Source organism: Grus americana, chromosome 7 (assembly GCF_028858705.1).
Source record: "Grus americana isolate bGruAme1 chromosome 7, bGruAme1.mat, whole genome shotgun sequence".
In the NCBI taxonomy this organism is placed as follows: Eukaryota; Metazoa; Chordata; class Aves; order Gruiformes; family Gruidae; genus Grus; species Grus americana.
Window position 1 is genome coordinate 23,666,214 of NC_072858.1, and position 13,070 is coordinate 23,679,283.

General features: G+C 41.5%; 1 protein-coding gene across 1 annotated transcript; it reads left to right on the top strand.

Moving 5' to 3' along the window:
• Positions 1–2,399: 2,399 nt before the first annotated feature.
• On the top strand, positions 2,400–7,430 carry EIF3F (eukaryotic translation initiation factor 3 subunit F). Its single transcript, XM_054831333.1, has 8 exons — positions 2,400–2,729; positions 2,820–2,890; positions 3,172–3,251; positions 4,350–4,487; positions 5,578–5,669; positions 5,870–6,006; positions 6,146–6,259; positions 7,024–7,430. Exons 1-8 carry the CDS (start codon positions 2,417–2,419, stop codon positions 7,099–7,101), a joined length of 1,023 nt encoding a protein of 340 aa, XP_054687308.1. The 5' UTR covers positions 2,400–2,416; the 3' UTR covers positions 7,102–7,430.
• Positions 7,431–13,070: the final 5,640 nt, after the last annotated feature.

The window sequence follows — 13,070 nt, forward strand, 5'->3', positions numbered from 1 at the left end:
ATGCAATAATAATGACTCAGTCATGTAAGGACTATAAAGAGAAATCATACAACAGCAGAGCTAGGAGGTTAATTATATTCACCAAAGTCAGATGCAGGGAAACCAAGCAAAGAAAGATGTAAAATCAGAAGGCCCTGAGTTACCACGCTGATCCATGTTCATGTGCAAATATGTCTTCTGTTTCTCCACTAGGCAGATAGATTTTACTGTAATGGGGTAGTATCTAAACATCGTAATCATCTCACTAGATGGATGCTAAGTTTTCAACGATAGGCACCATTAATGTGTGTCCTCTAAAAGTAAACTGATAATTTGTGAAACAGTAGTAATTATGAAGGTCTCTATTTTTCACTAGTCATTCAGCAAAGAAAAACAGTTTTGTAGCTTGGACACATCTGCTCCAAGCACTATCACGATTGATTTTCTTATCATTAGACAAAAAGATTTATACAATCTTTGTATTTAGTGGCCTTTATATGAGCCAATCACTGATCTTTGACTTTTGAGATACAGGCTATCCATCTTTACTCACTACATACACTCTCCGGCACTCTGTCCAGCAGCTGGATGTCAACATATTAAAAAAAGGTTATTGCAGTTGCCATTTCTGAAGCACAACTGCGAGTCCATATTAAGCTGCCCAATTTTAAAGATGCCAAAGTAAAGGTGTGATGGGCAGATCCTAAAAAGCCTTGCTTGCTTCACCTGAATCTGCAGTTGACTATGTCAAATTAAGCACCAACAGTAGTTTGATGCAAACAAAAAATGAGATCAAACAACCGCTCTCTAACAAGAATGTCTCAGACATTAGACTTCTTAATGACACATCAAAGCTCCAGGAACAGAAACATTTTCAAGCTTTATGCAATTTGACCCAGGCACACCTACAAGAAATGAAGGCTGCAGGGTGAAAGCCTAATAGAAGATCCAGTTTTTACTGGTCCACAGAGTAGGCAGTGTTTTTATGAAGAGATAAAAATCTGTTTGCATTCCAATGCATTAGCTTTCCTTTGTAGCTTTGACAGGCGTTCCCCGCTTATGTAAAAGCAGCAAATTGCTAGCACATGGGTAGAATGAATTATCTTTTTTACTGAGCTGTTCCTTTTATACTCAGGAGCCTGTCTTCAATGACTGAGTTGAAACTGTTTGTCAACTGATGATGTTCACCCATCAGTTAATGAAGCAGAGAAAACTCCAAAAAGCTACCAGTCATGATAAATTTGGTTTTTATGTTAAAATGCCTTTAACTGTTAACCCAAATACAGGAAAGAGTGTGTCAGGAACCCAAACTGGATCTATAGAAGAGTAAAGGTGATTGCACCTGAGATTGTAACCATCACTGCACTTTTCTCTCTGCTACACCTGGGCAACAACTACCAGGAAACATTCCCAGTTACTCCAACAGCCATCTGACAGGCAAAATGATGCCAGAGAACCGATGCAGTTTTTGACTGGTGCAGTTTCACTGGACTAACCATTTTATAAGAAGGTGATGCTTCTGGATCTTTCAGTTTATATACATGTATACAAACAGTTTACTTGTGCAAAAAGAACAGCTCAAGACCAAAAATATCCAAACATTTCAAAGATACCTGAAGTTCTCCCTTAAAGTTTGTCAAATTAATATGAAAAACTGAGATAAAAGGTTCTGAAGGAAGACACTTAGAGGCAAATCTGTAACTATGTTGCTACAACTGTTAAGATAACAGCTGCGAGCACACGGCCGCAAAAGGGAAAAGGAAGCTCCAAAGGAATCCAGTCACCTTACCGCTACCAAAAGCGTACGTTTCATTTACCATACCTGCCACACCCACGCAAGTTCGTTGGCCAAGAGTGAATGCTCGAGGCACTACAAGTAATAGGCAGATTATATCCAAGACGTCTATTTGTTGGGTAACTATTAAAGCTTGGACAGAGGTGACAAGCACTTGCTCTCCACGTCATACTTGGCACTACCCGAGCCGCCGCCGCCGCCGCCCCCCCCCGCCCCGCCCCGCCCGAACGAGTGCTCAGCGCTGCATACACAAACGTAAACCCTGCCTTCTCCTAGCAACCAGCGGAGTGACTGGCAGCGCCACAGCCAATAAATAGGCCTTTCCGCCCTGACAGACAGAAGGCAAGAGTGATGCCAGCAAATGAGAGCAGACAGGCACGGAGGCGGGGGATGCAAGAACCCAATCGAAAAACTTTACGGCCCCGAGAGGGTGGGAACAAGACTAAGCTTCAGTCACAGACGGTGTGCTCTTCCTCCAATCAGACCGTCTTCCCTCATTGCTCTCCCCAGATTGGTTAATAGATGGCAGGAGGGCCTTAGCGCACCCTTCTCCCAATGGGAAGGTAGCGCTGCCTGACAGGCGTTCAGACCAGCCAATTATTGCCGGCGCGGACACCCCCCCCAACCTCTTTCTATTGCAAAATGGCGGCGACAGCGCCTGCTCCAGCTCCGGCTCCGGCTTCGGCTTCGACTCTGGCTCCTCCCGCGGCGGCCTCGGCGCAGAGCCCGACGGCGGCGCCCGCCACGCCGGCGGGAAATGCTCCACCCCCTGCCGCTGCACCGCCTCCGCCCGCCACACCGGTACCGCCACCAGCCGCGCCGCTCTCGGCCGCGCTCTCGGGCCCCTTCCCCGGCGGCCGCGTGGTGCGGCTGCACCCGGTCGTGCTCGCCTCCATCGTGGACAGCTTCGAGCGGCGCAACGAGGGCGCGGCGCGGGTCATCGGGACGCTGCTAGGTAAGAGCCGCCGCCCTGCCCGCCGCCAGCCTGGGGGCGAGCAGCCCGCCGCCCCCACGGCGCCCGCCTAACCGCGCTGCCCTCCCGCAGGGACCGTGGACAAGCACTCGGTGGAGGTCACCAACTGCTTCTCCGTCCCTCACAACGAGTCCGAGGATGAGGTACGGAGCGCGGGACTGCACGCCGCCCCGCGGAGGCGGCCCCGGTGGCGGGCGGACGGGCGGAGCAGGGCCCCGCTAGAAGCTCTCTGCCCGCTCCGGCTAAGGCCGCCCGGGCTGTGCCGCAGAGCAGCCGGCGGGTCTTTGGGCGGGGCGGCCGCTGCTGAGGGGGGCGGCCCCTGCGCTCCCTCCGAGGGTGGCGTTAGGGCTTGGGCCCGCGTTGGCCGCAGCTCAGAGTTAAGCATCCCTGTAACCGGCTGACCTGGGCCTGTCCTGTTTCGCAGGTGGCAGTCGATATGGAGTTTGCAAAAAACATGTATGAGTTGCACAAGAAGGTGTCTCCTAGCGAGATCATCTTGGGCTGGTAAGTTCTCCTTCCGCAAGAACATGCAAGCAGTTATGTTGGTCCCTTAAACTACCTGAAATATGTAATTCTCCTTGTCACAGGTTGAGAAGCAGAAGCACTAATGCTTGTGACACTAAGATCAGGCAACTCTTGTTATAGAGTCAGTTATAAAAATGCTGCAAATCATAATAGGAAGAGAGGGTATTAGAGACTTAGAGGGTTTGTTTTTGTTTATATCTAGAAAAGGTATCACAGAGGAGTGATGAGTTAGAGAATACTTGCACGGATTTGTCAGAAGAACTTAGCCACCTGTAATACAACCTGCACCACAGAAGATAACTGGTTAGAAAAAAGGGAGAACGTAAAAGAGTAGTTTCAAATACCGAAGGCCTCAGGAGGAATCTGTGATATCTTGAGCACGCAGAAGTTCTCCACTGAGGAAAGGTGGAAGTACTTGTGTGGGGGACACTAAGCAAGATTAGCAAGGTGTTATGGGAACAGTCTGTGTCTGAGGGTGTGGATAGATAGCTTTGTTAATCTTTTCATGCTTCAGTCCTACATAACAGCTTAGTTCTGTTCCTGTGGACCAAACTTCCTCAACAACCTTTTAATGGCACAGCAAAGTACAGTTCTAATGACAGGAGCTTTCCTGTGCATGTGAGAAGCTAATTGCAGAGCAGCTAAAGGAGCTAGATTAACAAGTTTTACCTCCTGCAGGGAGATGTTTGATTTGGAGAAGATCTACTTGATTGGTCCAAATTTGTTTGGCGTGCTTTGGCTTACACAGAAATAAAGAGTTGGTCCAGACCATAGTGACAGATACTTGAATCTTGGGTGTCTGAAGTCAACTGTACTGATTCTTTATGGCTGGTACTACAACACTAGCCCTGTGCATGTTTGTCATGTGTGTGCTCAGCTTGTGATTCCTACAATTCTTGGACAGCTGACCACAAAACTACAAATTTCCTAGTTAAAATACATAGGTTTAGCATGCTTCTGCAGCTCAGTGTTTGGAAATCAGCATTTTAGGATACAAACCTGTTAAATACCAACACCACCAAACATTGGGCACTTGAATGTTGGAAGAATGGCTCCTCAACATGTGCTCTTTTGAAGGTATGCAACGGGTCATGACATCACAGAACACTCTGTCCTGATCCATGAGTATTACAGCCGGGAAGCGCACAATCCAATCCACCTCACTGTGGACACAAGTCTCCAGAATTCACGCATGAGCATTAAAGCCTACGTCAGGTACTCTGGATGCTGCATTTCTGGGAGGGAAGCTGTCTGAATTACTGAGACACCACATGAGGGTAATGAGAAATGCAGTGGGCTGCAGGGTCTCCTTTTGGACAATATTGCACAGCAGCTAAAACACAGCAGTGAGCTAGGGATCATGGCTTACTTCCCACTGGAATGTCTTGACCTGAATTGAAAGACGTAACCTTTCATAAGCTGGTACCTCATTGGGGTGGGGAATTGTGACTTAATTAACTTTAACATTGTTCTGAACATCTTTGTGACATATTACAGGATTCATATAGCTAGCATTAGTGTCACTGACTTCCATCACACTGAATGCTCGCCTGCAGTCACTGGGCTTTATTGCTCAGCAGTTTGTTTATACAAGTTGGAGGATTAGTGTGGTTAAAACATAATTGAAACAGCATCTTCTTGACCAATCTTTCTTCCCCTTAACCTCTTCCGTTTTTATCAATTAATAATGGAGATTAAATATTGAGAAATGAAACTATTCTACCTCAGTGTTCTTCCCAGTACTGGCTGAAGAGCTCTCCTCTTTAAGGATAAAACCTCAGCTTTTCTTTGTAGTGGAAGTCTACTGCTTCTTGACTGTGCATCTTCAAAAAGAAGCTGTTCCATGACATCTCACTTAAAGCATAAATGAACTTCAAATACTTTGAATAATAGGGATAATAAAGGTGTTGAGACTGCTTTGTACTTGAGTTTTTGCCATATTTATGTTCCTTAAGTGATTTCTCAAAGAGCATGGAGTATTTCAGGATAGAAGAATACCTGCTCTATAAGCAAGAAGGAGCTGTGGCTAAGAAGGTAGTACTTAGCTCTTCACGCATTCATGCTAACAAACATCAGACCAGCTAGGAATATTCTTGGATGAAAATGAGCAATTAATAGAATGCCAGGACTGATTTCCTGTCCTCAGTTATCCTTGGTCTTAATATTGCTGATTTTAGTGAGAATGAGTAACTTACTTGTGTTCATGCTTCAGTGCTAACAGAGATCCTTGAGATGGAAATAGGTTACTTCCTCCCTTAAATATGTCCACGCTGAAAATGTTTTGTCTTTTTTTTTTTTTTCCTAGTGCCCCAATGGGAGTCCCCGGTAAAACTATGGGCGTGATGTTCACACCTCTAACAGTGAAATATGTTTATTATGATACGGAGCGGATAGGAGGTGAACGTTTTCTTCCTATTTTGGTTATAACTGTTGTTGTGACACTGCTTAAATGCATTTTTTTACCCTGGTAAAATTGCCATTCTACTGGGAATTAGACTGTCTTGCTGAAGATGTCATAAAGATCTTCAAAAAGTGAAAATTCTAAGCTGTCTTCTGTGGCAGTCAGTTTTTTTCACTGATCCTCCTTTTGCTTTCAGTGGATCTTATCATGAAGACTTGTTTTAGCCCTAATCGAGTGATTGGCTTGTCCAGTGACTTACAGCAGGTGGGGTCAGCATCAGCCAGGATTCAGGATACCCTGACCATGGTGCTCCAGTATGCAGAGGATGTATTGGTAAGGCCAGCTTTTTATTAGCCAGCAGATAATTTTCATGTAAGCTTGTGCATCTTGGTTTTCTTTTTATATATTCTCTTTCTGGGCCATAGACTTACTGAGTTTTACTTACGCTGAAGTGTATATTTCTTATGCTTAGTCTGGCAAAGTGGCTGCTGACAACACTGTGGGGCGATTCCTGATGGATCTTATTAACCAGGTGCCAAAGATTTCACCAGAGGACTTTGAGACAATGTTGAACAGCAATATCAATGTAAGTTCATCATCTAATTTTTTCAGCATATTGCCAGCAACTTTGAAAATTTGTTGTACAGACACAAATTTGTCTGTGATCAAAATAATCTATCTGTTCATACAAACACGTTAATAGAAAATACTGTTTTTTCTTGTCAATAATTTGATGTTTTAAGAGCTGAAGGTGGATAAAGGAGCTGACAATCTTGCAAGCAACTGCAAATGAGAGAATAAGTCTTAAAGTATTTAGGAATTATGCAAGTAATCTGGAAGCCAGCACCAATTCTTTTAGAGTAATTGGACTATATGAATTACCAAGCTTAAAGCAGCATGGATTTCAAGGATAACTGATGACTTGCCAGCTTCCTTTGCCTGAGCTGAAATTCTGTCTCCTTACATAACGCTTAGGACATGAACAAGGTTTTTGTGTGCTACCTTATTTCTGTAACCGAATTTTAGAAAGCGAAAGCTAAGTTTCTGAGTGTGTTGTTCACCTACAGTCTGCAAGAGCAGAACTAATTTTTAATTGTGCTTATACCCTTTGACTTGCCTAGTTAACATGGGTGAACTCAGAGTTAAAATTTCACAAGCAGTGTTTCATATTCTAGGAATACCAAAACCACCTTCCTGCAAGGGAAGCATTCCTCAGGGTAGAACTTTCAGGACTAACAATATTTCTAGTAGCTGATTGTAAACTGTTTTACAGGTGTAAAAAATGCAACTCCCTAATAGGCTTCCAGCTTTGTTAATATTTCTGATCACTGTTTTTTCTTCCCCTATCAGGACCTACTGATGGTAACCTACTTGGCAAACCTCACACAGTCACAGATTGCTCTCAACGAAAAACTTCTGAGTTTATAAAGAAACTTCTGCCACCCTACACTTCAACGAGCCTGAAGAATGAGTAGATACACTTTCCTGTGGTGGTGCTGCAAATGTCATTGGACCCTAATTTAATTACCTTGATGACTTGGGTTACATCTTTATTTCCATTGCCCTGAAAAATCCCCAAGATGGTTTAAGAAATGAATGGGAACAGCTGCAGCTTAGTTGAGCCCAATATTTTAAAATGGAATACATGAATCTCTTGGATTTATCTACTTGTATAACAAAATACAGCTTTTATTGTAAGAATGTATTTGAAATAAAAGTTCCATTGCAATGGCAAGAATGGCTTCTGTCCAGAAAAAGCTGTTGTCATTTATTGTATAATGAATCCCCTTTTGAAAGAAAGGGGGGATAACATCACATCAGAAAAAAAAATGAGTGGATGTAAGTCAACTCTAATTCTGCAGCTGACTGTGGGGTTTTTTTGCCAACTGTTAAAGCATGGTTTCCTGTATTGCACATAATTTGCTTTTCCATGGAGGACTACAGAATGATCACTGGCTTACTAGTGGTGCTGTGTATATGTCCTTCAGCAGGGTACTGACAGAGTATGACACAGTGAATTCAGTTTACATTGTGGTATTTCTATGCATATCTAATCCTTTGGGAAAGGAAATCAAGGTCAATAGCATTAGCCCCTCATGAAGGGAGGGTTCAGAGAATTAAACCAGCAACTGAGTTCATGGTTAAAAGGGCTTGAGAAGCACTTGTGGCTGAGCAAGTGTGGCTACTGGAGTTGCCGTCTTTGCAAAAGGAGGAAAGTGTAGCAAAACTACAGTTCATGAAGTTTTGAGGTTAAAAGTTGGGTGTCATCAAATAGGAATTTTCTGGTTTGTGACTGCTGCTAAAATCTGAACAGAAACTTCCCATTTTCTCCCCAAAACCTGTTTCACATTAAATGAGTTCTAGCTGAAAGCAAGCCAAGAACAATCTGAGCTGTAATTTTTTACAGTCTCAGTTAATATCATTACCTTTAGAAGTCCATTCAGCTGTACTGAGGAGGTTTTGCCTAATAGAGTAAAAGCATCCCTCTTCTACAACATGTAACTGCTCCCACCTAATTACTAATGACTATTTCTGATGCCTTACATCTGTTTTGGTAAATTAATTTGAAATGTTAGAGAAGCCTGCAAAGTCAGTGTGCCCCAAAATAATTTTGGTGCTAATTTGCCAGATAAATCCAAGAATGGAACTCAGGTTACAAATCTGTAGATCCTGTACTGGTTGTTCCAATCTGGAGAATTCCCCCAATGACTGCTAAATTCTAATTGAAAGGACAAGGTACATGAAAACTGAAGGTATAGCAAAGACTCTAATCTCTTTGAAGATGCTATTCGTAAGCATTAAATAAGTGTTAGAACTCAGCTCTTGTTTTTTATTAGTCTGAATAAAAATGTTTTCCCTTCTTTCTTTTAGACTTAATATTCATAACTGTGGCCATTTAACTATTTCACAAATTCTTAGGTCAAGGTGTTTTTTAAAGTAAGCCTTGAAACAGGTGGAGGAAAAGAGCAAGCAACAAAGCTGGATAAGCCTCTCAGTTACTGCAAAAAAGTTGCAGGGGGGGGAAAGCATAATACTCTTTCCCTGATCTCTCCTCTGCAGTAAACTCTTACCATTCCTTGTTAGGAAAACTGATAAAATGTAAGAAGAAAGATTTCAAATGCTCTACAAGAAGAGCTATGCTGTTTAATAAGCAGCCATGCACAAAATGCAAAGTTCTGAGAAGAAAGATCAATTTGTGATCATTGATACAGAAAAGGTATTGTGGAATTTGCCAGTCCTTACAAGTCCCTGAAGACTAATGATGATAGTCATAAGGAACTGACATTATGTCTTCCTAGGTAGAAAGATACATTGCAAAGCAGAGGTGTCAGAAGAGCCCACAATCCATAGGTTCTGTTTGCCAGACAGCACAGTGACAAATGCTTGGAATTGGAGTAGAAAAAAATAAAGTTGCCCTTTTAAAAACTTTGTATCTGATCCCATCCATTCTGTCCCTTTCTACTGGGTGAGCGGCACGTTGTGAACCCTACTTTGACTCTGGAATTTTGAATGCCTGATTTCAAATTTCAATGGCCACTCTTACAAAGGACAATATTGCAAACACAAATGTAATGCATCATTTTGCTTAATTGTAAAGCCTGGACTGTATTATTACATAGGAGTCTGAGGCATTCCTCCTCTGGAGTTTGAAAATCTAGACAGGAATTCCTAAAGGTATTTTATTCAAATTGTTCTACTTTATGGAAACCTAAAACCATGAAGTTCAAAAGAAAATCTGGTGGGAAAAGCCTGGGAGTCAAGAAATGTCACCAAGGATTTCAAGCTTTAACTTGCTATTGATTTGTAAAACAGACTTCTTGGATTTATTAGGGGACTTTTTCCTTTTTTTTTTTTGTTTTGTTTTGTTTAAGATGTATTGCTCCAAATAACTTTGACAAAGTCTAGCTTTAAATAGTCAAGATAGGTAGTTTTCTGGGTATGCTTCTATATACACCTTATATTGTATTTAGTCATATCAGTGTCCTCACTAATATAATAAAAAGCTTTTCTATCCTCTGTGACATGTTCAGCCTTTTTCTTTTCTTAGATGGCTTCTCTGACTGAGTATAATTTTACTGGACATTACTGTATTAGATGTTTATTTCTGGCAATGTGCATGTTTTCCTGGTAAGTATTAGGCTTTAAAATACCTTGCCTAAATGGGTCTGTTACCAGCTCCTAGCACACAAGTATTTAATTGCTCAAATAATAAGATCTTTTTTTTCTATCCTGGCTTAGTTGAGCAGACCTTGAGTTTTCACCTCAGCATGAAATTCTCCTTGAAAACTTCTTTTCCTCAATATACATAACAATATTCAGAGTCTACTGTTACAATTGATTCTCTTGTTCCCTTTGGGTATACTGTGTAGTTACAAAAGTTGGAAGAATGTATAAAATCAGTCCACCTTGCTGCCTTGGACCTGTCTCAGACATGTCATCTCGGTCAGCCTCCACAAAAGAATGGAGTTTCAGCAAAGCATCTCTTGGCAGTACAAAGAGGCAACAAAACCTTGTGGGTTTTTCAGTGAGCATGGACACCTCTGACAACCTGCAGTTTAATTAGCATGCAGACATAACACCTTGTTCAGACATCTTCATAGCATAGCAAGACTGTGCTTGTTCACAACTTCGAGCAAGCGCACATGAAACCCACAAACACATGAAAGTACTCTGTGTTACTTATCAAAATCAATACTTGCAGGATGAACTATCTTGGACAGAAATGCCTTCTTAAAATTGCAGGAGGGAGCCGGTAATGCTCCAGTGTTTCTTAACTGTTGACAGTCTCAGCAGTAGAAAGGTGGTGGTGTACCACAATGGAAATTGTGGATACCTGATGGTAATTAGTTTCCCTGTGCTCTGTTGTGCTGCAAGGCTTGCAGGTGACAGTTAGATGATTCTTCAAGAGATATTAGTGGACAGGCAGGACACAACAGTCAGGTTTCCTATGACTGCTATCAGGTACTTAGGATTGATGCTGCACAGAACATCTCTGGTGGTAGTGGTGACTAGATTAGAGTAAGATCCTAAAGGGAGTCCTTGCAAACTGTATTGCATTGCTGTTAGTTTGCTGGTTAAGCTAAAAAGCAATTGAAATTTGACATTCTAAATTCACGTGACTGAAAAAAGGGTCAATGCTATGTGTTTCTCTGGGGAGGAAAAGAAGTTTGTGCTGCTAATTTGGTGTGTTTAACAGACACTTCATTGTTGTCATCTTCTCTGGTTTCCCTGTCCACTAACTTTACCTTAGAAGTTGTTTCCTGAATCACAAATTCAGTTCTTTCCTGTCTTGACCAACCATATGTTAAATTCTATTTTAAATATAACTAAATATAACTCCTTTGTCCTTACTGAAGTTCTTATTTCATACTTTTCCTGGTGTTTATTCATAATCTGTTATAGATAGCCATCATACTGTATCCTTCATTTTACTAAACATATTAAGCTTTATCTCCTTTCTTCTGACACACTGTTTATGCTTTGATCACTTAGCTGCCCACTTTAAACTTAATTTCAGCCTTTCTTGAACTTGAGTTGGTAAAGAGCATACCCATATCAGCATATATATCAATGCATATAAGAATACATTAATACTTTTCTGTTATAAATTCCTTGTTTGCCTCCTGGTGTCTGTCACGTAGTGTGATTCAGCACTCCAATCTCTTGCCCCTGCTGTCATTTGTAGCTGAACTCCAATTTGCCAGGAAAATTACTAATTTAAATGCATAACCTGGCATTATGACACTTTTAATTAAAAAAATCTAGATCCACATATTTCTCCTGGTTTGGATTATTCTCAGTATTGGTGACACCTCACAGTTTTGTCAGCAGGTATCATTAGCTTATTCCTAACTTTTGTACCCTACTCAGTTAGGAAAAAACTTGGAACTGATCCCAGACCAACTTAACAGAATTCTACAAATTCCCTTTTCAACACAGCCTTTGTTCTTTCTTACAAGTTCTTTATCCATGCTCATGCTAATTCCTGTCTTCTGTAGTTTAACTAATTATGGGTTCTTGTGAAGCCTTCTGTGGACATCCAAGTGGTTTATACTGAATTCCTCATTTAGAAGGCACATTGTGTCAAAGTGACCCGATATGTCCAGTGATTGATCTTTGATAAACTCTATCCTAGCTGAACCCAGGACAAGGTTGTAAGCCTTGGAAAGTGGAGATAAGACTAATTGTTTCATATTGTTGAGAATAACAAACTTTTTATTTTGCTATCTGCAATTTGATACTTAAAAAACCCCAAACCCTCACTGCCAGAATTACAATTTCATTTACTAAGTTTGCTTTGTTAGTTGAATCACTTAAGTTTCTTCTTGGCAGAATACTTAAGTCTGTTGCAAAGAGGAAGTAGTGTTTTGGTGTGTGATTTTGTGAACCTGTGGATATATGCCATCTATTAGTAACTAATCTGAAATGCATGGTTTTAATCCTAGCAATTAAAAAGTTGATGGTGAAAAACATTGGACATGCCACTCTTAAATAGTCCAGCAGAACAACCTGCTGTTCTCTTTCTGTACTTTGAGGAAGGGTGAAGCTCCTATTTTTAGTGTGGTTCCACACAACAGAACTAGAGACCCTAGTGGCAACTCGGTTGTAAGGTTTGTGTGAAATCCTGATGTTTGGACTAGAGTGGGTGGTGCCCTAACGTGACTCACTGGGTAGTGACTCTCACTTGAGCAGTTAATCATACATGTGGATCTTCCTAAAGTGAACTGAACTCACTCTGCTCCCTGTTCACAAGGAAGGTTAACTCAACAGCTAACTTTGACTATCTGCTTGTGACTGCAGTCACAAGGTAGTATAACAGGAGAAGTCCTTTTAGTACATAATTTAGACTTGGATCACTGCAGTATCCTGTTGGTTTGTTATACTTTGACCTACAGTTCAAAGGTGACCAGATCTTGTTGCTTACGTCAAACTGTGGGAAAGTTGTGGGGTTTTTTTTAATTTAATTGTATTGGCTGAAATAGAACATTAAAAGTAATGCTTCATATTATTTAAGTGGGAAACAATGTTCACCGGGGATACATAGCACAGAGGAGCAGTGATGCTTTAGTGACCTATGTCACCAACAAAAAATTACCCTGAAAAAAGTTTTGGTTTGGCTCTATTGATAGCACTCAGCTAGCAGGACTATGTAGTTGAGAGCCAAGTCCCTCCAGACCAGAATTCTGTCCTGTCCAGTATCATGTCTTAGCTTAAGATGCAAGGATATTACAAAAGAGAAGAGCAAGAGTTTGTCTCCCAACTTCATTAAAGTTGAATTTTAATAGTGAGAAGTTGTCTTGACTCTGCATGGGGTTTTAGTAGCTTCCCTAAATGTGCTGGCTCTAGTTATAGTAACAAGCCAAGGGATTTCCTTAAATATAGGGAGGGAAATTAGA